Source organism: Rattus norvegicus, chromosome 9, assembly GCF_036323735.1.
Source record: "Rattus norvegicus strain BN/NHsdMcwi chromosome 9, GRCr8, whole genome shotgun sequence".
Classification (NCBI taxonomy): domain Eukaryota; kingdom Metazoa; phylum Chordata; class Mammalia; order Rodentia; family Muridae; genus Rattus; species Rattus norvegicus.
In genome coordinates, this window is record NC_086027.1 from 3,264,352 (window position 1) to 3,291,028 (window position 26,677).

At 43.0% G+C, this 26,677-nt stretch overlaps 1 protein-coding gene and 1 pseudogene across 1 annotated transcript; one reads left to right on the top strand and one right to left on the bottom strand.

The window, feature by feature from the left end:
• The first annotated feature begins 885 nt into the window (after positions 1 to 885).
• Positions 886 to 24,803, top strand: Spetex2el10 (Spetex-2E protein like 10). The gene is made up of 5 exons (XM_063267947.1): positions 886 to 951; positions 1,418 to 1,908; positions 9,495 to 9,626; positions 10,295 to 10,478; positions 24,516 to 24,803. The coding sequence occupies exons 1-5, from the start codon at positions 886 to 888 to the stop codon at positions 24,579 to 24,581; spliced, it is 939 nt and encodes a 312-aa protein (XP_063124017.1). The 3' UTR covers positions 24,582 to 24,803.
• The window catches only part of LOC134480312 (partner of Y14 and mago-like), an 81,157-nt pseudogene continuing 72,380 nt past the window's right edge, over positions 17,901 to 26,677 (bottom strand).

Here is a 26,677-nt window from a genome sequence, read left to right on the forward strand (position 1 = left end):
TCGTCAGGGCACCCTTGAACTTTTTGTTTTCTTTGCCTCACAGACTCTCCTCCCAAGCAGCTGGGGTTAGGAGATTGCACCCCTAAGCCCTACTTCCGGTAGGGTTCTCTTTGAAAAGTCCTCTTCTGTGAGGACCCCTTCATGTCTCTCCTTTTCCGAACATTTATAAAACACCATGCCTAAGAATCTTTTGCAGAGAATTGGATATTGCACTGGGAAGGCCCATTTCTTCATTTTGAGATTCTGGTTATAAACATGTCATAAATATAAATGCCAAACTCCGGAAATGCAGGTGTAGAGTGTCAAATTCTACTCAGACTTAAGTGATGTGGGGTTTTGCTCTAGTCTCTACGGTGCTCTCCGTTCCCCAAGTCCATGTTTTTCCTTAGGGTGATCATGCCTTTCCCGAGTACTGGTATGCTGCAGGGTGCTCAGTTCCACATCTGTTTGCACTATTGCAAAGTTTTCCTTCCAGCCCACACATCTATGCCTAGAGCTAGAGGTTAGAACCATCTGTCCCTGCTCATTAACCAACCATTCCAGATCTGTATGGTGGTTTTTTTTTTCTCTGTACTAAAATTAGGACAGTCCAGGCCTGTTGTTACACCGTTCACACCACAATATAGTTACCTATCAAAGGCCAGGGGAGAATCAGATCTTCACCACTGCAGTTTCCAACTTGTCTTCATTTTGGAGACCTTGGAATTTCCCTCCCTTTAAGTGGGTGCATCCATCCCTATTTATTTTATTTTATTTTTTATTTTATTATCATTTTATCCAGCATTACTATATAGTTAATGGCAATTTTAAGTCTCTCGTTTTGCCAGTTCAAAAAAAAAAAAAAGTAATACTTTTCATCACTACAAAAAGTAGTCATGACGGAATATGGCGCTCAAGCTGTTCAGTGATAGGAGATTATCTCCACCCACCACCCTACAGCGCGGCTTTGCTGTAGGTAGGCCCCATTTCTCCGACCTTGAGAATGTTCTCGAATTCTCTCAGCTGGCCTAGCCTGTTTCTGTCAAGCCTACAGGAAATGCTCGCATCACGATTTAAATGCCACGAGGGGAGAAATATTCTCGTGCGTGTTCACTGCTGTGTCCCTTGTACCTGATATTTCAGGCACTTTTCCCAAATGGGGAAAAAACGGGGGGAAAAAAGTCCTGACGGCTGAAGGGCCAGCCTGTGAGCATGTCCTCCAACACGCAACCGGACTCAACCTCCTACATGTGGCTGGCGAAAGGGGCGAAGGGGTCCGGCCAGGCGCTGCCTTCTGTCTAGAGGTGCCTGTTATTTTCTATTTCTAGGTGCGTTTCGTTACTTTTCCATTCAGTCGCCGGTCTTTTCCAACGGGATAACCCTGTGTATTCAAGGCGCCATTTTGAGGGAATGACTGGAATAAATGCTTTCCTGACAGAACTCTGACCACAGTTCTGCACAGCACGTGTTTCAAAGCGTCTTCAGACACGGTTCTGGGGGACCCGGGAGTGGCGTGAGTCTGTCTGTCCGTCTGTCTGTGGGGCTCGGGCCTAGCTCGTCCCGAGAACTGTACCTCACGCATGCCCCACGCGCACCCCTCACCTACTCGGGTGGGCGTCGTGGGTCCTCCAGTCCCCCTGCGAGGGCCGAGCGCTGCCGCCCATTGGCTGAAGCCCACCACGAGGCCAGCCCCGCACAGTCATCCCCGGGGGCGCGCTGCCCACGCCTCAGTGACTCAGTGACTCTCGCCACGCTCGCTTCCCGACTCCATTGTCTCCGAGGTCCTTGGCTCTCCTTCCACTGCCTCCGCGACATTTTGCCCGTTGGTGGCCAGGCCGCCACTCCGCAGCTGCCCCGAGTAGCTGCTAGACGCGTGGCTTCTGTGCCATCTTCGGGTTTTTTTCCAGGGGACCTCCGGCTGCCATCATGGTGAGTCAAGGGCAGGCCCTGGGTGACAGTGCAAGACCAGCCCAAAGCCACAGACTCCTTACAGGGAGGATGAAATTCGGCTTTTTTGATGTAACATGAAGAAATGGGGGAGAGGGCAAAAAGGGGTTCCTTCGTATTTCCGGTGCTGGGTTCCCCACTGGACAGCCCCCAGGGTAAGGCCTGGAGGGCAGGAGTTGAGGCCTTGTTGACTTTGGGTCCTACACAAGCACTGAGGGGCCCCGGGAGATGGCGGGAGGCCGGTGGCCACGGGCAGCCCTGGGGACCTCGGGCTGCTCCAGGGTGGGCCAGGTGCAGGACCTGGGCGTCACGTGACAGCCCTTTCCCGCCTTTGGGGGTAGGTGCCTTGGGTCAGGCCGACTGCCACCCAGCCCTGAGGCGGCTTCCGGGTAGGGGCGGGCATAGGCTCCTCTGCTAGGTGAGGCCTAGGCTGGCAGAGGCAGGGCCTGTGGACTTCTGGATGCCAGCCCTGTCTCCCCTGGCTCAGTCAGTATGGTTTTGGGGGGCTGGAGGCGGGGCCTTCGCAGGCCACCCTTGGCCAGGCCCTGTTGACAGTGGTGCCTAAGAGGTGGAGGTGGCTTGGCCTCAGCTTGAGTGTTTAGCTCAGGTGTGCGTGGGATGGGGAGGAGCCAGAGGCCTGAGTGGGGTTGGGGGAAGGGTGAAGGAGGGGATAGCAGGACAGGACACCTGCTGAAATCCCTACTCTACCCCAGGACACTGGCTTTGTAGCTTCCAGGGTAACTTAGGCTACAGTAAGACTCTGCCTCAGAATCAGTACTGCAAACGTTGATGGCCATTTAGTCACAAATCCCTTGTGAGTTGCATCTCGTTTATAATTTTTTTCATTTTCAAGGTAAAGGAAGAAATTTATACAGTTTAGGACAGATGTTAAAAAAGAGTTGGACTTTAGTAATCATTTGTAAAAATTGTGAATCACAATTGTGAATTATCTATCACAATAATTAAGATCGCACAATACTGGACAGTTTACTCACTACATTAGTGTCAGAAATGTGATGACTTCAGGCTTTATATAGGGTAGTATTTGTGACATACATGGAAATTTGCTTAGCATAGTTATTTACTTACATTTCAAAAATGTTATCCTAAAATCTTTTAATAACTATTCTCAGCTTCTAGCAATATTTGATATGTGGATATTCAGATATAATGGAATGTGTTACTATACATAATAGGAAAGTGTGTGTGCTAGCCTCCAAGTTCATTGCTGGTATTCTAATATTCTCATTAACTCATAGCACATTTGGAGATATAATTAATCTGCCTTAAGTTTAATACAATTTTTTTCAGTATGCTATTATAGTCTACTGGTGGGTAAGATTATACTTTTCCACCAGTGTCAGTAGTGGGCCTGTAGGTGTGGGGAAAATCTCAACTATTGGGGGTAGTGGGGGCCAGAGGCCAAGGCAAGAGGATCACTTGAGCCCTTTAGAAATTCAAGTCAACTTTGGCAGTGTAAAACATCCTTTAAAATCTGTTGTACTCAAGAAATAGTGGCATGAGTTTGAAGCCAGTCTGGTGTACACTTCAGGCCAGCCAGATTTACATAATAAGGCCCTATCTCTTAACTTTAAAACTTACACTTTCTTGAACATCAGAGTTTGACTGACAAGTATTTGGTTGTCGAGTGGTTTTGATCATATTTTAAAAGAAGTAACTAAAGCATTTATCTGTTGTGGAAGTTTTAAATAAAACAATATTAAGCATACAGTAGGCATTAGGTCTTATTAAAATGGAGTTCTTTGCTTTCTTGGTTTTGAGTGTCACCTACTGGGTAAGGACCAGGATATGGTGTGCTTTCTTTAATACATAATACACTATTAAGACGAAACAGATTTTATATTTACTCAGGTGAAACAGGTAGTTTAAGCCCAAATCAAGCATCCTATGATATTTAATGCTTTATTTTCCTTCTCATTAAATTTTCTCATTCATATTACTTTTGTATATAGAATACAATTAGAAGACATAGGAGATTTTTTTTCTAATATTTTTACAAAAGGAAACCCAATATTTTGAAAAATGAAAAGCAAGTTCTCCTGAAAGAATAAAAGAAGTCAGCAGGTTAAAAAAGCCCCAATAAATGTAGGTATTTGACTAAGTCCATGTTTGTTGTGTTCTGTTGTATTACCTCTTCTGTACACACATTCTCAGTTAAGTTCTACTTAGAAAAATTCATGTTAACCAATTAAGAATCTACTGTATGGTGATTGTAGAGAGTTTGGATCAGAATCAGGAAAAGGTGAGTTGTGTGTATAGACTCCCTGAAAATAAAAGATGGTGTCGTCTCTATTAACTCCCGAAAATTTCAAGATGGCAGTGGGGGCTTATATGGTGTTATTCAAGAAAGAGCTATTTCAAAACATGCATTAAACACAGTAGTATTAAGGAATAGGAACAGAATTCATGTATTTCTAAACTCGCCGGACATTAATATGGCGGTGTTAATTTCTATTAATTTGCTAACAGAAAGGCAAAGAAAAAAGATTGATTTAAGAGTTTGATACTTTTCTGTTTGGGGTTTTGAAGAGCTGTTTTGTTTACATTGGAGTTTTAATGTGCTTTGGATTTAACATACTCAGTAAAATTAAAATTTAATAATTTAATTCTTCCCTTCCAATTTGTATCCCTTTGAGGTCATTTCTCTGGCTAGGACTTCAAGAACTATATTGAATAAGTAGGGAGAGAGTAGGTAGCCTTGCCTAGGCCCTGATTTAGAGGGATTGCTTCACATTTCTCTCCATTTCTTTAATGTTAGCTACTGGATTTCTCTGTATTGCTTTCAATATGTTTAGGTATGGACCTTGAATTAATGGCCTCCCATTACCTTTGTCATTGTTAGGATACTAGTAGGATAGGTTTGATTGAAATATACTCTCAAGAATATTAACAAAACCATTGCCTCTTGTGTACCATCTGACAAGATGTCTTGTGACATCTACCAAGTTCACAGACAGTTCTTCACAAACTTCCCAAAGCCAGCAAATTGGAGCATGAAGAAAGCCATGTCCAAGGCATTCAAAACCAGCCTCCTCACCAATGCCCCCAGAAAAGGCTTTCTTAAAAGGAGGGAGGTACTGAGACAGTTGACCATCATACACTCAGAGAAGACTGTGCCAGGAGAATTGGGGAAAGATTGTGGGAGAGAGTAATTAGGTATCAGTAGTCAGTGAGTAGAAAGTAAAGTGAAAAAGAAAAAATATATAAATAGAAATAAAATAAAGTTCTTTAACAAAATGGGACACAATGTATTGCTGAGCTATACTGTGTTTACACTTGCACAGGCTTTAACATCTAGAGAGACTAGATGTGATGAAGTAGGATGCCCTTGTCATTTACATATACTATGTATACAGCAAAGATAAATGAAGTGGAGAACACACAGATCAAAGTTCCATTGTTCCCTCACACATATATGGCTCTGCTTCCCTTTATCAGGACTGTGGAGGCCAGTGCTCATCCAGGTCTCAGGGCTCAACCAAAACAGTCCCCTGTGATCTCTGGCCAAGTGCTCTTGTGTTCCCAAAGAACTCTGCCTCAGGCTGCAGAGGCACTGAGGGGCCAGCCTTCACCTTCAAGGTGCAACCACTCTTTCAGCCTTTCAAGGCTCTCTGTTACTCAACTGGAGGCTTCAGCAGAGGCCTTTCATCTCAATAACAGAAGCTTACCTGATCCAAAACATTGGGAAGCCATCCTACACTCCTGATTGGCTGGTTATCTGAGACCAAACAACATAACTCTCTTCTTTATGCCTGTTTTCCTGATTTGAAAGTAAATAATGTGATCATCTGTGGTGTTGGTGGTAAGAATAAAATCCTTAACATGAATAATAGGACCATACAGAGCATGGGCTTCACATTCTAGATACAGAGTGAATAGCTAGAGGGAATTACCAAAGAAAATAATAAGAATCCTAAAAACAATTACAAAAATAATGAAATGAATTAAAACAAAAAGAAAAGCAAAAACAAAAATACCTTGTGGGTGCTGGATTTAAAGGCATGTATTGACTTTGACCAGCTTTGTAGGTATTTGAAATAAAAAGCAAACAAACAAACAAACAGCCTTATTACACTTGCAGCTGTTGCAGGAGAGAAAGCTGGTAGATATCCTGTGCTGCCGCCCCCATGCTGTGATTCTGCAGCAGCAAGTTCCTTGGGAATAGAAACCTGTATGCAGTGGGATCCCTTGCTGGCCCTGGCATCTCAAAAATAGAGGCTTCCCTAATCCAAAACCTTGGAATCCAGTTTACTTCAGGCCAGGAATGAAGTCAACCATCATTAGTGAAAGAGGAAGGGAAAATTACATAGGAAAAATATGTGCCTTAATCAGAAAACATCCTCAACTTCTAAGACCTCCACAATCTCCACTCCTCTCTTCTGGGCTTTGCATATTGATGTTGTATAACTCCAGATGGTAGGAAAAGGCAGAGTTCTTCCCAGAAAAGTCATACATGATTTTCACCCTGACATATGTGAGGTGAGGTGGCATCGTATCACAGAGTCAAGAAAGCCGGGATAAGAACACAGAAGCCACAGATGACAATGCCAAATGGACTCCCTCCTGAACTTATGGACCCATTAAAATTGAGGTTTAGCCTAATCTTAGGCCATTCCACTCCCTGCCCACCTGCCTGCTTTTTATGTTTGCTATGAGTAAAAGTTCAGCTTGTAGCCCCAATATCTTCATGATTGGACTTGGAAATTCAGGAAGAATGATATTGGAGAAGGGATGGGTATGTGGTTTCAATGTGGTAACACATGGTCCAGGTTGATGTTTGCTCAGTGATGTCCAATTTAATTGTCTTGTTATATTTGTGAAAGGGAAGATATCCAACTTAATATATAAAAGGTACAGAAATTTATTATTTTATATATGGCCTATAGTTGATCCCTATGTTCCCAAGAAAAGGGAGTTTTTATTGCAAAAAATAGGATTATAGATCATTGATTCTGTGAAATACATGGATATGTAAATAGAAACAATGTCAGATGTCATGGTCTGTACAGTAAGCAAATATTCCCCGGTTTTATGCAGTCAGAGGTCTAGAAAAAATACATTGGCCTCCAGAAAAAGGGAAAACCTTAGGAATCGAAATGTGTGTCACATGTATTGTCTTGGGTAGTAGATTTACTTTTAAGAAAAAAACTCCCTCCTCCTTGGTCCCTAGAGATTTGGGTGCTAAGAAAAATCTGTTCCCTAATTCAGGGTTGTAAGCAACTCTCCCCAGCAAAAGCATTGATGACCTCTAATGAAGCAGAGAGAAACATCTAGCTTTGGAATAGAGGTTGCCAAACAGTATTCCCAGTGACATATGAGAGACTGGAGGAAAGGGCCCCCACAGAAATTGATCCATTTGGGGAAAGCTAGTTAGCAGGTAGGCCATAGAACTTCCCACTGACATCATCAGTAAGCCCTTCACTGGACAATCTATTGTATCTAAGAGATCCCTAGAATCTCCTGTGTGTGATGTCACCAGTGTTGTGGTGACACCAACTGCCTTTGGGATATTCCTTCAGTTCCCTTTGGGTTCACAAGCAGGCATGTTTCGCCAGCTGCTCAGGCTATTTCGCAAGGAAAGTGGAGATCAAGGAGAGACCACACCAAGGCAGAAGGAAGATGACCTCCTCTCTAGTAAAACAGGAAGGAGGAAATCATTCTGGGGAAGGCTTGGTGAGTCCTGGGCAGAGTTGGGGAACATCCTCAAGGAGGTAGGTTTGAGGTGTGCCTTCAAGGACTAGGCCTTACAAGCAGGAGCCTTGGTATTTCTCAAAGGCAAACCAAGAGTCAGGAGTTCCCGATCATTAATTTGAGAGAAAGCCAGAAAGTGGTAAGCCTTCAGTTTCTTTTCTGGAAGTTCTTTAATTGTGAGTGGCAGTTGGAGGCACTGTGAGATTAAGCATGTTTCCATTCATGGTGAGGAGTTGAAGCATTTCATCCTCTAGATTACTGTAGGTTACATAAGTCTCTGATGGCGAGAACAAGGAAGGATGTGCCCCTGGAAATGAATTGAGTTCTCAGACACTTTGGGCTGAAAAATACATGATTAGAGCTTGATGGTGCTAAGCATTATGAACTCCAGGATTATGTGCACCACAGCTGATATGAGATAATAATGTCCCAGATGTTTATGTCTCAGTCAGATTCTAACTTTCAGTGTCAGGGGTCCTATAATAGTGAGTGTGGCACGTGTATGGCATTAGAGCTTGGGAAGAGGGACATAGCTTAAGAATCCAGTTCAAGAAAGCTTTTCTGCTCTTTCAGGGATTCACCCAGTCTCTACCATTTCCCCTTCCTCAACCTCCTTTTGGGATTCAGAATGATGTTTTCTGCCCATGGGCAATAAAATATGCAAATTCACTTGGGTTTATCTATCTATCTATTTATCTATCAGGATTTGGTAGGAAGACATCATCCCAAAATGTCATCAGTGAGCAAGAGAAGTGTCGAAAGGAACTGGAGGAACTCAAACTTGAAATCCAGAAGTGTAAATTCGAGAGGGATGAACTTTATCAAATCCTGGACCTTTATATCTATGATGATTGGGACCTCAGGTAGTCATTATGCCCAGTAACCTGTTCACCGTCTTGTGTTCTGTTCTCTCTCTGCTAACCCAAGATTTCCTCATAGCACCAGAGAGTTTCACCTCTCATCCTGGATTTTAAGGAGCCTTGGCAGGCATTTGCTTGTGAGATAAGCTAGGTGCTGTGTGTTTAGGGTCAACCCCCTTTGTACTTGACCCTGAGCTCCTTGGATTAGCATTGGTTCTGTTAATAGCTAGAAGGACCTGGTCACACTTGCTGCCTCTAAGTGAGGGAATGAAATGCCTGCACGTCATCACTCTTTTACTCTGATTTTGTTCATTATACACTGATTCTATGGCACCTCCATGCATGTAGTTGGGATTCTCCTTGTGTTTTATATGGGTTGGTATGTATGTATGTGAAAGTATTTGTGGGTTTTATGGTCACGGTCAGGGAGTCTGGGGAGTTTGATGGGATCTGAGGATTTGTGTGATGGACAGTTTGCAGGTCATGATGGTGTGGAAGCCCACAGGGATCAACAGAGCACTTTGCATCTTCTATTTACTTAGGTGGTAGATAGGACTCTCCTGAGGGAAGGAGGGGTTACAAATCCTCTTCCCTGTCAAAGTAGTTATGCCCTCTGGTAATTCAGGGAACAGTAGGAAACAAGGTTTGAGAATCCCTGTTTTCAAAACAAAAGAAATGTCATCACAACTATCTGTTGGACCCAAGCCACTCCAGTACAGAGGGTCTTTGCAGAACCATATCTCCACAGTCTTTGAAAGAGTCCTTATTTCAAAATAACTCTTTGCTGATTTGCATAGAAACATTTCCTTGAAAGAATTGTTGTTGGAGTCTCACTGTTGTGTTTTTGCTCTGGTCTTTCTGTTTGCCACATGATTCCCTACCCCCTCCTTTCTTAAATTTGAATTTTTTATTGGTTTTTTTTTATTTACACTTCACCTAATTCTGAAATCAGGAGTTCAGATTGTTATTTCTTCCTTGGGCCATGTCCCAACACAGGCTGGATGTCGAATTGCCAATACTTCAATCCGAACATGAGAGGAGAATGATGTCTATGCAAATGATGACCAACTCAATAAGTGATGCCATGGAGAGGTACAAGGAGCTCATACAAGCGAACAGTTCCTACCGGTGAGTCACTGACAGAGATGAGAACCCAGCACTAGGCAGGAAATGCTTCTGTCCTGTATGACTTTGAACCAGATTCAGGGCTCTGGTTCCGTAGTGTCTGACTCTTAACAAGAAGCCTGCCTCCTGGCAAGGGTCTTAGATTAGTAACTAATGGACTCATTTGTCGTACATGGGAAGTGTGTAGAAGACACTCCAATTGTTATTTTCCCCATTGAGGATCCTCTAGATAGAAAGTTTTGAACCATGATGGGAATATCAATCAACTCTGAACCTGTAGGACTCTGACAGCAGATTTAAAGATCTGTGATGCATGAGAAACACATGGAAAGATTGTATAGCTATTGGGTCTTCAACTAACCCTCAGAGGGGATTTCCCCACTATGTGAAGATGGTTTTAGCACACCATAGATATATAAGCACCCATATGGACCATCTCTTCTTCCTTGATTTAGGTAAACCGTCTTAGTGTCAGGATTTTCAGAAGTACTTTGATTCATGTGGATTGTGGATTCTGGATTTGACCCCCTCTAGTTGGTGCTAACTTGTATAGTGTGGCTCTATTCTGCGGATATCTGGGGATGAGGACCCATGAAGGGATGATTGTACTTGCAAGAGTGACAGGCAAATAGAAGCTGGCTGGGATTTACCATTGTTTGTTTGTGGTTCAGCATCAGGCACTCCCAGCTCCTGCGTGAACAAGCTCAATTGAAGAACAAAATACAGATTTTGCTGAATGAGAAGAGAGAACAGCTGGTGGAGCAGACTGAACTGCCAGCATCCTCTGTGGAGGCAAAGAGGCTCTGTGAAGAGGCCGGAATGAACATCTGTGTCCCCAGTGCCAAGCAACAGCAGGTAGGGTTAGACCTCAGGGTCAGGTTGTCCTCATGTCTTACCATAAACATAGACAAACCACTGTAACTGTCTATTGACTGATCCATGTACTGTCCTCTGTCTCATCCAAGTGTTCATTTATGTGATGGCTTACAAGGCTTTCTGTGGAGATAGCCCTTTTTCAAGAAACGGCATGTTTGGAAAGCAAAAGCTCCTGCTCTTTGAGAATCTGCAGTTTGTTAAGGGAGATAAGTTGATCACACATCACAGCACTACATGCCATTATGTGTGGAGGGTGCTATGTGCAAGCCCCTCTTTAGACTAGAACAGGGCTTTGAGGGATGAAGCAAAAGCCTGGAGCTCATTTTCTTTACAGGGATCATTTGAGACTCCAGGAAGTAAGTAGTTTTCAAGGAGGAGAGCCTGGTGGAAATGGCAAAAAAAAGGTTCTAATTGTCATTTGTGGTAGCTTTTGTTCTTCCTCCCCCATCCCCCTCTATATGAAGATGGTGTCTGCATACTTCATAGATCTTGGGTAACTACAGAGCCTGAGGAGCAGCATATCAGTCCTGTCTTATTTGAGTGCTCCTGGAGAGTTCACATCTGGGCCTTACAATATGAAGCTGGTTAGAAGAGCAAGGATGTGGAAAAGGTTTCTCAAAGGCTGAGGGTTGGCATGAGAGATTTGAGACTTCAAGAACAAAGTTATGCGTATGTACCCCCAATTCTCACCAAGAAAGCTGCATTGCTGTGCTGACCTGCATCTTAGGGAACATGCGGGGAGGCCAGTTCATGACAAGCAATTTTGTCTAGTCATCATCCAACTTAGTCCTTTAAGCCCAGGTCTCTCAACAAACCTGAAGCTTCCTGTTTTGTGCTGGCCAGCAGTCTTTGCATCACTGGTCCAGTTCCAGGTGGAGCCCCCTCTCTTATTTTCTCAACACATTCTTAAAACATTCAGTGATTTTCAAAATAAGGATTAGATTTCTTCACTTTACCTGAACATAGGTATCCCCCTGGAAGACTCTGGTTTGTCTTATTGGTTTTGCCATGATCTTGCATGGAATCCTAGAGTGCATCCCTCTGCTGACATTTCTTTGCTGACTATATCATGGGCATGGCATTCTTTTAGGATAGACTCCCTCTCAATATTGTACAGTGCTGCATTTCAGAAAAGTCACTGTATGTTATTTATTTAGCCTTTTTCTGACTGACATTTAGGTTGTTTTAATATCACATGAACTCTAATGTGATGAAAAGTTCCTGGTAAATGACCATGAGTCACTGCCTTCTCTGATGCTTCCAAGGTCTTCTATGAAGGAAACAGTGTAATTTTAGTGAGGGGCCTATGATGAGTCAGCATAGAGCTTGATGGAGTCTTTTCCTAGAAATCTCTGTCTTGGGAATTTGATGTGGTGTTGTTTAGGCTATTTGTGCAGAACATGTAACTTACTTGTAGGACCATCAAGTATCTGCATAGAAAGGTTTCCTGAAGTGGAAATGAGTACAGGCCAGGGCAGCACAGCCTGCTTGAGTCTAAGAGACTTGTACACAGCATTGTTCCCAGTAATTCCTCACTCAACAGGAAATGTGGTGCATAAGAGCAAAGTTTTCATTTGTGCATGTGAGTGTGTATCTGTGTGTGTGTGCCCGCGCACGTGCGCATGTGTGTGTGTGTGTGTGTGTGTTTCTGTGTGTGTGTGTGTGTGTGTGTGTGTGTGTGTGTTTACCAGCAGTGGCTGAGCATGTTTATTCTCATGTTGTGTCTTTTTCTAATGCTGGATGATTTTTCAAGTCTTTTTGGTATGGGAATTTATATACAGGAGTGTGGGTGAGTGTGTGTGTGTGTGTGTGTGTGTTTGTGTGTGTGTGTTTGTGTGTGTATGTGTTTTTTCAGTAGTGAACGTCTGTTTCCCTCTATTTCCAAGTTTCATGAGAAACGAACTCTAAGAGTTCACTTTACATCCATGAAACATGAAATACAGCTGCCCAGTCATTTGGCATCTCCATCTAGCTCTGTACAGCCAAAGGACACTTAACTTATTAACTAATTCTGTTTTCAAAAAATTCATAACAGAATTATCTTGCAAAGTCTGGGGAGGAGTGGGAAACATGTTCAAGTGAGTCCGGTTTCACAGGGGTAACAAATGGTAAAGACCTGGATCTTGCAGGTCCCTTTTTGTTATGGTGTAGAAGCAGGACAATAAAGTTCTTTAGAAATGCAACCCCCAAAAAAGAGGACACAAAAACACCTGTAAAGTTAGATTTTCAAGTGATTAGGGGAAAACTACTGATCTGCATTGAAATCCTTTGGAGCACATCAAAGGAAAGGAGTACAGGGAGGTAAGGGCAAGGCTTCTCTATAAAATCCATGAGTTTATGCTGCTTCTCTGTTCTTTGTGAATTGTGAAAGCCCACTGGAAGGTTGTGTCACTCACTGTGTCTTCTCCGAGGTTGCTTTCCACATTGCCTGCTACCATTTCTTTCCAGCTACCTTGGCAACTCCAGCTTCCCCTGGGCTGTTGGCTTGGATTTTATTCATTGAGAATTTGAGTTGCTTGGAGTTGTATCATCATACAGCAAAAGTCCCATATGCTGTGGTGCAAGAACAGGACAGTTTCAGGAGCCCCTTTAGGTGCACAGATAATCCAAAGCACTCCCCTATGTTATCTGTGTAGTATTCTGCAAGTGCTGTTAATCAACATCATTGTCTCTCAGTTAATTTCAGCCTCAGTGAGGTTAGGAGAAATGATGAACTTCAGATGGGTCTGGGAGTGTAAGAACAGGTAGCCCTATGAGAAGCCATGTTCAGAAATTGGAACAGAAGTTTTAGTTAACCCAGTGATTCCACAAAAAGGAGTAGGTGTTGCCACTGCAACTAGGGAGCATCAGTGTTGTAGTTGTCCCAGAGCAGCCTGGAAGGAGAATCAATCCAGACGTCCATCAGCCAAGGAGTAAAAATGTACCATAGGGTGGAGCCCTTTATGGATTCTTATTCAGTGTGAGATAATCCATGCAAGCTTTTACTTACTTACTCACTCAAAATATCTGTGGCACAATCACATTACCTGGAGAAAATTTATTGATTTCGATCCTGGTTATGGAGATTTCCTATGATTCTAGCTTTGGGCATGAAGTCACTCAGGCTATGGTAAAGAGAGCTTCGATTAGAAGAAGCTGCACACTGTGGGGAAAGTCTGAAAGAGTGAACAAGAACAAGAGTCTAGTCCACCACCAACATATGATCCCTTGCTGGGGAACAAGACTGCTCTACATAGCCTTGGGAACTTGCTAAGCAAGATTGGTAATAGGGAAATAACTCTGAGTCTATATCGATTTATAAGAGGACAGCACATCACTGACTGAGCTGTTTATAGGCTCTTGTCACTATGCCACACAACATTTTTTTTTATGCCTCCAGCATATCCTGGGGAATCTTTACATTAAGCATTAATGTTCAGGTAGGAACACAGGCTGGAAGAAGCCATTTGAATATCCTTCCCTATATAAATACCCTTTTTGGGTGAATGACCACCCACATGGTTTTCAGCCTCAGGCAGCTAAAGAGCTACTCAGAGTATTGTTCTGGTACAGTTCATGTGAATTTTCCCCATGAAACAATATATATGATCCTTTGGATTTCTTGGTATTTTCTACTCCTTTCTTCCTGTGATCTCTCCGGAAAGATCTAAGGTCATATTCTCTTCTGTCCTCTCACAAATTGCCTTGCACTAGCAATAGACTTACAGGGGTGCTGGTGTGTTTCTACATCACAATCACCTTTAATGTCCATGTGTACGCTGGGAAGATTTGCATGGAGCACATTCTCAGTGATTACAGGATCTATGCAATTCCCATGGATTTGATGTGAGATGGCTTCTCTGTGTATTTGCAGGTACAGCGGTTAAAATGGAACCTAGGCAGGTTCCTTCACTGCAAACATAGTCAGAACTTTCACCTCAATTCTGGGCATGTTCTCCAGAAGGCATCCACATGGTATTCTAGGTTGCTCATAGCTCTCTTGAACTGCGATTCAGAGACAGCTACAATGTTATTATTCAATATATTATACCTGGACCAGTGGAAAAATATGCTCATTTTTTCTAAATTCCAGTACAGTGCATAGTCCACAGTTTAAATTCTAGCAGTTTTTAAAAGCTGAGATATAAATCCAAGCCCAAGTACTCTATGACACTTGAGGATGCAGGGACTTACCTCAGCTGACAGGTCATGCTGGATTGTCCAACTGAATAGAGCTGATGTAAGAGGGAGAGCAGAATAGACAACCCCTCACTAAACCTTTTTTCCCTTGCTCTGCCAGGTCTGAAATTCTCCAGCAGAAACTCAAACATGACATAGACCAGGACAAGATCTCCCTTGGTGAGAAGTGGTACAGGAGGAGCGCTAAGTGTGCACAGCAAATACACCACTATTGCATCTCATCTGTAATGTCCATAGCAATTGTGGACTGCATTTTCCTCCTTTAGTTTGATTTCTTTGGATTGAATAGGCTGTACTTTCACCTCGCCTCTCTCCAGCAAGTGTACAGTTTTGGAGGGACCCAGAGAAGTGCTGATGCACATCAATCAAGAGCTGCTGGTCATCCAGAAAGACTGTGCACGTGTAAATTTGTACTTGTCCTGATGCGTCATCCAAAAGGGTTTCATGGAGATCAGTTCACAACATTGGAAAGACTTTGAGACAAAGACTGTGATGTATTTTATGCTCGGTATTGGATGGTCTTGTCCTTCATACCCCACTCCAATAGAAGAGACCTCCTTACATTCCGCTTGAAAAGATTATTACCATCAGTAACTGCTTATCTATTATGTTCCAAGGCCAACTACGGGGTATAAATCTGTTCTGCAGAATGAATAGCAAAAGAATGTTTAGCACAATTCCTCTGTTTAGATTTTGGTTTGAGTTTTGATTATTTTGGTTCTTTGGTTTTTCTTGTATTCATTTGAAAGTTTGTTATTTATTTGTTTTTGTTTTATTCTTACAGTTGATTCGCTATTTTGATAAGGATATAGACTGTATATATTGACTACCCACATCTGGTTACTATTGAGTAAACTGGATGTATTCTTTTAAATAAAACAGTGATCTCAAACTCTTCACTCTTAAGAACCTTTTTATTGATCATTAGTGTCACCATCTGAAATCCCACAGCTATCAGGTAGCGATGGATCTCTGCATTCTCGTGGGGACTGGGCATCATAATTACTTCCCAGTCAGACTGAGATACAAAAGCCATTATACAGTCACTGTAGACTGTGTTTCCAACTGTGTGAATACCATGTTCATCATGCAAAAATTACCCACGGTGTAACCTTGTTGTCAGTATTTAGATACCACTTAATTATGCTGTTTTGTGGATGAGAGTGTTGAATATATTAATGGGATATACATCAGGTTTTCTGTAATATTTCCCAGGAAATAAAAGCATGGGATAAGGGAGATTAAAAGCAATCAGGAAGCCAACACCCAAATTTTGTTTTGGAAAGAACTGAACACCCAGAAATTTGGATGATCCTGACCACAGCACAGACCATCACTTCTGTCCACCTCTGCACACATCCCTGGCCCAAGAGGAAACTGCACAGTGCCTCCGATACAGGAATATGAGAGCAGTCAGCGACAGGAACCTACTTGGTCCAGCCTGGACCCAGAACTGAACTGAGTACCGAGAATATTTGAAGAAAACCAAAGGCATAGTATTCTGTGTTTCCTGATTGTGGCTTTTTTTAACACTCTAAATGCGATTTTGTTTTGTTTTGTTTTGTTTTTGGATATTTTTTCATTTCCATTTCAAATGTTATTCACTTTCCTTTTTTCCCGGAAATAAGACCCCCTATACCATGGCACTCCCTTCTTCTATAACGTGTTCCCTTTCACATCGACCCCCTTTCCCTACTCCTGACATTCCCCTACACTGAGGGTCCAACCTAGACAAGACCAATCGTTTCTCCTTCTATTTGTGCCCAATAAGACCATGCTCTACTACATAAGCATTTGGATCATAGGTCAGTCCATGTATAGTCCTTGAGTAGTGGTTTAGTCCCTGGGAGCTCTGGTTGGTTGGCATTGTTGTTCTTATGGGGTTGCAAGTCCCTTCAGCTCTTTTAACCCTTTCTCTAATTCCTCCATCTTGGATCTAGTTCTCAGCTCGATGATTTATTGCTAGCATTCGCCTCTGCAATTGACATGATTTGTCTGTGCCTCCCAGTAGATTGTTATAGCAGGATCCTGTCATCATGGTCTCCTTAGCTGCATCAATCTTATCTACTTTTGGTTGATATATATACATATATATATATGTATATATATATATATATATATATATATATATTCACTGTCTGCTCCAAACTTTTGCCTCCATATCCCGACCTATGAATATATTTGTTCTCCCTTTTAACAAGGAGTGAAGCATCTGCATTTCAGTGGTCCTTCTTCTTGAGAGGCAAATGCTAGCAGCAAACATTGAACTGAGACTGGGCTTCCCATTGGAGGAAATAATGAAAGTATTGGAAGACCTGAAGGGGTTTGCAACCCCATAAGAACAACAATGCCAACCAACCAGAGCTCCCAGGGACTAAACCATTACCCAAGGACTATACATGGACTGACCCATGGCTCCAGCTGCATATGTAGCAAAGGATGGCCTTGTTGGGCACCAATGGAAGGAGAAGCATGTGGTCCTGCCAAGGCTGGATCCCCCAGTGAAGGTGTATATGGGGGGGGGGGACAAATTGGGTGGGGAACATTGTTATAGAAGAAGGAGAGTGGGATGGGATAGAGGGCTTATGTTCGGGAAACCAGGAAAGGAAATAACACTTGAAATGTAAGTAAAAATTATTCAATAAATGAAAAAAATCTGAAAAAAATGAATTTGTGACCAATGGTGCTGGGTTAATTCCTCACAAGTTGATCAGATCTTGAAGAAGTTCACATTGATAGATTTCTAGGGTAGGAACTCCCAACATTCCCTGCTTCAGTAAAAATAGGGCTATGTATTCAGGCCCTTCTCAGCGTAAGAGACACAGACTGTCCCTTCACAGATCATGGGAGACAAAAAAAACAATGAAAGTTCCAAGCCTATACAGCTGGGTGTGGTCGTGGTTTGGCCTTGTCTACCTGGATGGTTAATCACAAGAGTTCCACTTTTCTGTATTTGAAGTATGGAAATGAGCTGGAGAAACGAATCAGCAGTTAAGCACAGTGGCTGCTGCTCTTTCAGAGGACCTGGGTTAGAGTCCTAGTACCCACATGGCAGCTCTCAACACTCCATAACTCTAGTCCCAGGGATCTCATGCCCTCTTCTGATCTTTCTACACACCAGGCACACACTACTGCCCAGATATACATGCAAGCAAAAGACCTGTGGACATGAAAACAAAGAAACAAATACAAGCGAATAAATAAATCTGTGGAAACCACTATATCTCAACAGAGCATAGGTTTGCTACAAAAATAAATGAACTTTTTTTTGTCATCTACATGAATTTATTCATACTTTCTTAAATAAAAGATGAAAAGGAGGAGAAGGAGGAAGAGGAGGAGGAGGAAGATGAGGAGAAGAAAGAGGAGGAAGAAGAAGATGAGGAGAAGTTGGAAGAGGAGGAGGAAGAAGAGGAGAAGTTGGAAGAGGAGGAGGAGGAGCAGGAGGAGGAGGAGGAAGAGGAGGAAGAGGAGGAAGAGGAGGAGGAGGAGGAAGAGGAGGAGGAGGAGGAAGAGGAGGAGGAGGAAGAGGAGGAGGAGGAGGAGGAGGAGGTGGTGGTGGCCAGGGAAGTTATTCATAAACACTGAACAGGAACCAAGACTCCAAAACTTGAGTACTCCTTGTACCCTCAGCCTCCAACCCTCCCGGAGTTCCTTTCCAACAAGACACCCAGATCAGCAGCAGAGGTACCTGGGGTCAGCACTCAGATTGTGAACAATGGGATGGAAGGGGAAAGTTCAAAAATGGAAGCTGAGAAGGGGAAGGGATGAAGAAGAGAGATCCTAGGCTCTAGAGGACAGTCTGCCACAGGAGGGGAATGTGAGCCAGTATGGGGGAGCCCATACTGTGGCCCATGCTCCCTGGACCCCAGAGCACCCCATGGTTTGTTCTTCAGTCCACTCCCCTATTCCTGAAGCCTCACAGGCCCAACTCCAAGTCCTCCAGCCCCTCCTCCAAAACCCTGTGCCATGTCAGCTTTTCCAGCTGTTCTCTGTTGAACTTCCCAGCCTGGAGGCGTTACTGCAGCTTCTCCACCTGTATCAGCTTCTTCCTTAAGTTCCTGATCTTCTTGTCTTTCTCTGTGGTGGCAGCAGAGTCGGGTGCATGGAAGGCAGCTAGAGAGGTGGCCTGGGGGCCATGGTGAGCACTGGGTGTCTGGGCTGAGAGTCCCAGAGACACCTTATCAAGAGTCCTGCTCAAGGCCTCTGTGTCTTTCTCCTGTGGCTGTCTCCTATTCTCCTTCCACTTCAGGTTGCGTTTGGCTGTCTTGGAGAGGCCTGCTTCACCACTGTCAGGTCTGGATGAGGTGACCTGTGTGGAGGCCTCAGGGCTCTGTCCTGGGGAAAGTTCTGGTTTACTCTTGAAAAACTTCACTTGTTTTCATAGGCTTGGTTTCTTGGAGCACATATCCTTCTTTGACCCTCCGCTACTTGTGCTGTGTCCCATCGGGTCTCTGTGTTGATTCAATGTAGTTGCCGACGGTCTTGTCAGTTACAATGGGAGTCGCCATCTTGAGAACCAGAACCCGATAAATGAATTAATAGGGGTGATAAATGGAATTGTCCTTCATTTAAGTTCTTGATAAATGGCAGCATTCATTCCTTTTTAAAATTGCTTTTTAGGTGACCTGGGTTGGATCTGGAATTGTGTTGGGTGGTTTTGAGTTTGAGAACTCAATAGACTATGCCTTTTATATGCATCATTGTTGCTGTCTAGTGGATGAGTTAGGTCCATTTTAAACCTAATGCAGGCACCACACAGTGAGTTTGGAGAGGACGTACTGAGAACAACTCCCTGGGCTCTAGCTGTCTTCTAGATAACCCACTGTCTCTACATGGAAACCTTGCTCAGGCTACCTTCCTCATTTCCACCACCTTATGTCACCGACATGACAGATGCCTGAGAAACACTTTTCTTCAGCCAGATCTGCCTCTTCCCAGGTGCCCCTTGTTCTATGTCTAGAAGGTTCATTCAGGTTCGTCTCCTCCCACAAACCCTGTGTATCCTTCAGAACACAGTTGAGTTCTTCCCAGCATATGGAAATAACACCAGACAATGGAGACTCTAGAGTCAGGAAAACATCTAAGAAGCCAGGGCACTCAGATTGCACAGGATCCTGATAACCAATGGGGAAGACAGGGTGGATAGACAGATGGCCACTTCTCTATTCAATATTTGAAAGCGCACATTCACTTCATAATTCAGGAAAGTCTCTACATGTATACCTGTAAATAGCTCAGCTGATTACTACTAATTGCTGGTTTGCTCTGAGTTAACTTCTAATCCAGGAATACTTCAAGAGGAATACTTCAAGGTTTGGCGGCCATTGCGTATTCAAACCAGTTGCAGAAATACCAAGGAAGGAGAGCTACAGGAATATTAAATACAGAAGGCCCTAGCATGAATCTCAGGAACAAGGCAGCCACCTGACCAGAGGAGCAAGCCTGAGCTTTGAAATGAAGGACTTTGCTCCCACTCACTCCTGGCTGGAGATGAGAAGGAAGGTAGGACATTAATCTCAGATCTCTAGCTCCCAGAGCATAGCACAGCGTCAAGGTTCAGTTCTTTGTTCGCTATTGTTTTTTTCATGCTGCTTTTAGGATTATTTCTTTTAGTTTTCTTTCCTTTTCTTTTTTTCCTTTCCTTCCTTCCTTCCTTCCTTTGTTTCTTTCTTCCTTCCTTCCTTCCTTCCTTCCTTCCTTCCTTCCTTCCTTCCTTCCTTCCTTTCTTCCTTCCTCTCTCTCTCTCTCTCTCTCTCTCTCTCTCTCTCTCTCTCTCTCTTTCTTTCTTTTTTAATACAGGGTTTCACTGTGTAGCTCTGGTTCTCCTGGAACTCGATCTTTTGACCACTATGTCCTTGAACTCATAGAGATCTGCCTGCCTCTGCCCCACAGGTGGTAGGATTAAACACAAGGCATGCACTATCACTGCCTGGCTAGAATTATTTCTTTATTTTGTATTTTTGACCTCATGATTGAATGTCACAGAGAGTTTCTTCTCTGATTCTGTCTGTTTGGACTTCTACATGGCTGTTACACCTGCAAGCTTAATTCTTTCTATACATTTGTGATGATTTCTGCTAGAATTTCACTGAAATATAAGTCTGTCTCATCCATTCGATGTTACTTCGGCTGTTCCCTGCTATACCCCATGAATTCTTAGGTTTGGACTCTTGAATGTGTCCCAGGCTCTTTGGGGATATTGTTCATCCTTCTTATTTTTCCTCCTTGTCCTCTACCCCTGAGATTTGTTCTTGTGCATGATCTTATCTCTTAATGACAGTCTTGGTTGTGGTTTCTACCAGTTTGACCATCCTCTTCAAATATTTTTATTTATTTAGTTTTTAATGTTTCAATCTCGTTGCAAAGTTTTTCCTCCATATTTTGAAATTCTACTACTGTGCTCTGAACTATTATATTTGCTTTCAAGGCTGTCTGGACAAGATTTTGGTTAGATTTCCTTAATTCATGAATTTATTTGACTCTTTATGATCATCAATTCTTTTGAATAGTAAGGCTGTAGATTCTTTCTTGGACATTTCAATTACTTCTGTATGGGATACTGTGATTTCCGTAACTTAGATCTGCATGCAGTCCAGCTATGATGACTGGGGGAATTTGACTTTGATTTCAGATGAGTCACAGAGGGAATCTAGTCCTTGCTATGTGCCAACACGATCAAGCATGGGGCAGCACCTTAAGCACCAAGGTGACCAGATGGAGTCAAAAGTTTGGTCACCCCCAGATTCTACAAACCTGTTGGAGACTGGATACCCAATTTCAGACCAGATAGCCTGTCTACAATCATGGGACTGAACACAGTGCTACAGGCCCAAAGTAACCTCTAGAACCATAGAAAGGGAGACTTGAGGCCTGGCAGTAACCTTTGGCACCTCAGACTTCAGGATTTCATACCCACATTGATGTCAGATACCACTGGAAGCAAAACTGCAGTATTTCGAGGGAACCCTGAGCAAACTGGAACCACACCTCAGACCCTGTACTGACCTGGTCTGGAAATGTGGTTGCAAGGTACTCTCTGGTCCTGCAGGAATTGGAAGTCTGGATCCAAGACTAAGTCCCACATAAGCTGGAGGATCAGTCACAGGCTCACTCTAGACATCAGGCATTTCTGCAGAAAAAATAATTTTTCATCGGTTCATGTGCTGATAAACTCTGAGGCTGACTCCACATGTTCCCTTGAGTACCCACCAGGAGTGGTACATGTGGATTATGATAGTGGTTCTGTTTTTAGTTCCTTCAGTAGCCTCCACATTAGTCTCTACAGCCTTTATGATAATTCACATTCCTACCAGCAATGTAAACCTATAGTCATTTATTTCTGTATTAAAAACCAAAAGCACAAATACTATTTGGATGTGTGACTGATATATATGTCAGGGGATATGTGTACCACAGGGCAGAGCTGAGGGTTAGAGAGAGTCTGTATGGAATCGCTTCCTTCTCCCACCTTTACATTAGTTCTAAGAATTAAACCTGGTAATCAGGCCAGGATCTAAGTTTCTTTACATACTGAATCATCATTTTGCCTGGGATGACATGGAATTTCAGTGGCGTTTCTATTTGTATTTCCTTGGTGGCTAAAATCATATTTATTGGTTATTTGTACATCTGTTTAGCAGTTGAGGGCTGGAAGTGTGGCTTAGTGGTAGAATATTTACCCAGCATCCAGTTCTGGCTGCAGGCCCGAGTCATACACACACACACACACACACACACACACACACACACACAATCACACACACACAGAGAGAGAGAGACAGAGAGAGAGAAACACACAGATGTTTACACATGAGACACAGAGTCACAAAGACACAGAGAGACAGAAACTGACAGACAGACAGGCAGACAGACAGAAATTTCTGTTCAGATCATTTGCTCATCTCCTAACTATATTGCTTATTAGCTATTGTTTTATTTTGGTTTGGTTTTGAGATAAAATCTTACTGTAAAGCCCTAGACGGTCTAAAACAAGCTATGTAAAGAGGATGGCCTAGACTTCACAGAGTTTGCCTGTTTATGCAGACACGAGTTGGGATAGGATGTGCCACACTGTCCTTCCCTACTTTACTTCTTTATAGGATGGAGATTTATTCTGGGTTAGATGAATGATTGAGCAAAGATATCCTCCCCAAGAATACTTTGGGGCTTTAGTTACAGTGTTTGATCTATTTTGAGTTGATTTTCATAGAGCAGGAGAGACGGGGATCTACTGTTACTCTTCAATGTGTAGCTACTCAATTTGCCTGACATCACCTGTTTAAGAATACATTTTCTCCAACTTTTCTCCAGCACACCTTTATTAAGTAAGAATCAGATGGCTGTGACTACATGGCTTATTTCTCAGTCCTCTCTTCTATTCCATTGACACATAATGTATGCGTTTCTACAAAATCCTGTCTTTTGTTATCCAGACTCTGTCTAATTTTGAAATTAGGTGATGTGGTACTGGGAGCATTTGTGGTTTTGAGCAGGATTCCTATAGCTATTCAATAGAGTCTTAACAATAAAAGAAAGACATTCATTATTGATCTCTAGCCTCTATATCAGTGGTTCTCAACCTTCCTCAAGCTGCAGCCCTTTAATAGAGTCCTTGTGTTGTGGTGACCCCTAACTATAACATAACAAAGGGGCTGCAATCCACAAATTGCAAAATGCTGCTCTACACACATGCACACACATGAGCTCACTCTCCCCAATGTATAAGCGGATTCTCTCCATAACAAGTACATCACACACACACACAGACACACACACACACAGACACACACACACACAGATATACACACACACACAGAAACACACACACAGACACACACACAGATGCACACACACACACACACACACATACACGTAAAGTCTTAACATATCTGGTATAATTCAACAGTGCATCTGTCCCATCTTATCCTTATTGGAGAATATGGACACTTTTTTTTTTTTGCTACAGCTTCAATATCATTGCTTCTTAAATGCATATATTTGGAACAAGGTTTTAGTGTGCCTCTCTGGCTATCCTGGGACTTGCTCTGTAGACTAGGCTGATATAAAACTCACAGAGATCTCTGGGCTTCTGCCTTCCAAATGCTGAGATTAAGGTATGTGTGTCACCAAGATCAATAACATTGTTTTTTACATTTCATTTAGGTGTTTTTATACCCTGCAAATGGTTATGAGTCATGAAGTGGGTGCTGAGACTTGAACTTGGTTGCTGTGGAGGAGCAGCTGGTCCTCTTAACCACTGAGCTATCGCTCCAGCCCCTTACATGATTTTTGGTCAAAGGAATAAGATATGAATTATATTTCTCTCTCTGAGTGGAAACATGACAATCTGAATTATTCAAGGCCTATAATATAGATACATAGCATTTTGGCTCCTCCCATAAAATTAATTCAGATGGGCTTGTCAATCACATGGACAGAAAACAAACCTCACAAACTATAACCTTGAAACAAAAGTCATCTAAAGACCTTAAAAGGATACAAGAGATAACTATCCCTTTGATGAACAGATGTACTTATACATTCCAGGAGCCCCTCCCTTGATGCAGCTGCTTACAGATTGTCCTGGTTAGATTTATTTTTTCTTTTTGGTCACCTTGGCAAAAACCAGGATCCACAGGAAAGAAGAAACTTCTGTTGAAAAATTCTCTCCTTAAATGTGCCTATACAGAAATGTGTGCAGGAATTTTCTTGATTAAGGACTAATGCAGTAGGGCCCAGCCCACTGTGGGTGAGGCCACCTAGATAGGGGTTATTGTGTGGTATAAGGAAGCAAGCCATGAGCAAGAAGCCAATAAGCTTTCTTTTTCTCCCCAGCCTCTGCTTCCGGCCCTGCTCCAGGTTCCTGCCTTGATTACTGCTCAGTCCGTGTTCCATGGATGATGAAGGACAAGCTTTAAAATGAAATAAACCTCTCCCTTCCCACCTAGCTTTGGTCTTGTGTTTATCATAGCAACAGAAATCCTGACAAAAATTCACCTTCACTAAGTCTGACATCTTCACAAGTTCTAACTCAAAAACTGTAATTTTTATCATCCTGACCCCCCACACACATACACACCACGCCTTATAACTACTGATGAGATTCCTAAATCTGTTGGCCATAATATTGGGAGCATTCCCACTCTCTCTAAAGACACCACCCCCCCCCCACACACACACCAATGCATCTGATTTTGCAAGCTTCCATATTGAAGCTGCCTGCTTTCGCGGTCTCTAACTTGGAAGACATGCCCCCCCAGCCACCAGTCACCACCCACTACTACCTACCCATCACCCACCCACCCCCTCATCTCCCATGCCCCTGAATATTATTCTGCAGGTCTCCATGTTGAACCTGCTTGCTTTCTTTATATCTAACCCTGAAAGCATGGGTTTCTTTCCTCATTTGCCCATTTCTCTCCTGGCAGTTGAGGAAGATCTATGGTGCCTGCCATGTTGATACTGTCCTCTCAAACCCCATAAAATGGGCCTTCAGCCTCCTCTTGAGTTTGTTAAGTTTTTTTATCTATGAGATGAAGAGCTCTCAGAAAGGCAGCCTGAATTTCCCAGGAATGATCATAAAGAAATGAAGACACAAGGGGGCAGCAAATGGTTGTTGTTGTTGTTGCTGTTGTTATGGTTGTTGTTTTGTTTGTTTTGTTTTGTTGACATGGTTGTGATAAAGAGTGGACAGGCATGATGTCAACTTAGAGCAGATGATAAAGGAGTGAATGGGATCTAAATGGGAATTTAGAAATGATTGTATCAAATTTAGCAAATAGTTTTCTCCTCTGTGTCCCTGTGTTTGACAGGATGAGGTTGGTCCTTTACCCGAGGTATACTAAGGGAACTAACTTCTCAATGATAGCCACTTCTCTAATGCCAGCACACCTCAGCAGTGAGGGGACAGAGACACAACTTCATGCTGCTGACCTTGGCAACTTGATAAGTTCCCTGGAAATTGTAGGAACCTTGACTAAGGACAAACCAGGATTCACAGCTTCAATAATAAAAAGAATTTTGGGATTATACGGTTTATAAAGAAGAGTTGGAGACTTTTATTAAACATATTTTATTATGGACTTAATCATGAGACACACTCAGAAGAAAGTAAGATACACAGGAGAGTACAAATGGGGGTTTCTAAAAGAGAGCAAAATGTACCTAGGTGTGGGAACAGTCTCCCCAAGGGAGAGGAACAACTGGTTGTGTGAGCATTAGCCATATGGTCAAGTTTGGTGGCTCTTGGGTGTTTGCTTCTCCAGAGAAGAAGCTGTTTCTGCAGAGAATAATTGACTGAGTAAAACTGCAGTCATGTGGATACTTTGGGATTCTGCCGACCCTGATGCTAATGATCTTACCAGAAGCTAGCTTTAGTGTCTTGAATTCTGAGCCATGCCTTGCCCACTTCTATTACTGAAACCATAACAGTCCCACTCACAACAACAGTCTCTGCATAGGGAATGGGGTCAGCCCTCCTGCTTACAGAGGAAGTGAGACTTGGCCAGCTAGTTCTGTGTCAACTTAATACAAGCTAGAGTTATCTGAAAGTTGGGAAACTCAGTTGAGAAAATGACTCCATAACATCAGACTGTAAGGTATTTTCTCAATGTCTGATATGGGAGGGCCCAGCCCACTGTGGGTGGTGTCATCCCAGAGCTGGTGGTCCTGGGAGCCAAAAGGAAGCAGGCTGAGCAAGCCATGAGGAGCAAGTCAGTAAGCAGCACCCTTCTGTGGCCTCTGCAGCAGCTCCTTCCTCCAGGTTCCTGCCCTGTTGAGTTCCTGTCCTGGCTTCCTTCAGTGATACTATGAGGTGAAATCCCTTTCCTCCCCAGATTGCTCTCCTTGTGGTTTCAGCAAGGCAGTGGTAACCCTGACCTAAACAGTTTTGGTCAGTACAGCCTTTGCTGTTACCTCAGACTTTGTGTGCTTCCAGAATCCATGTTCTTATCCACACAGACTTCTGCGATAAAATTAACCACTGTGTATAAAACTTT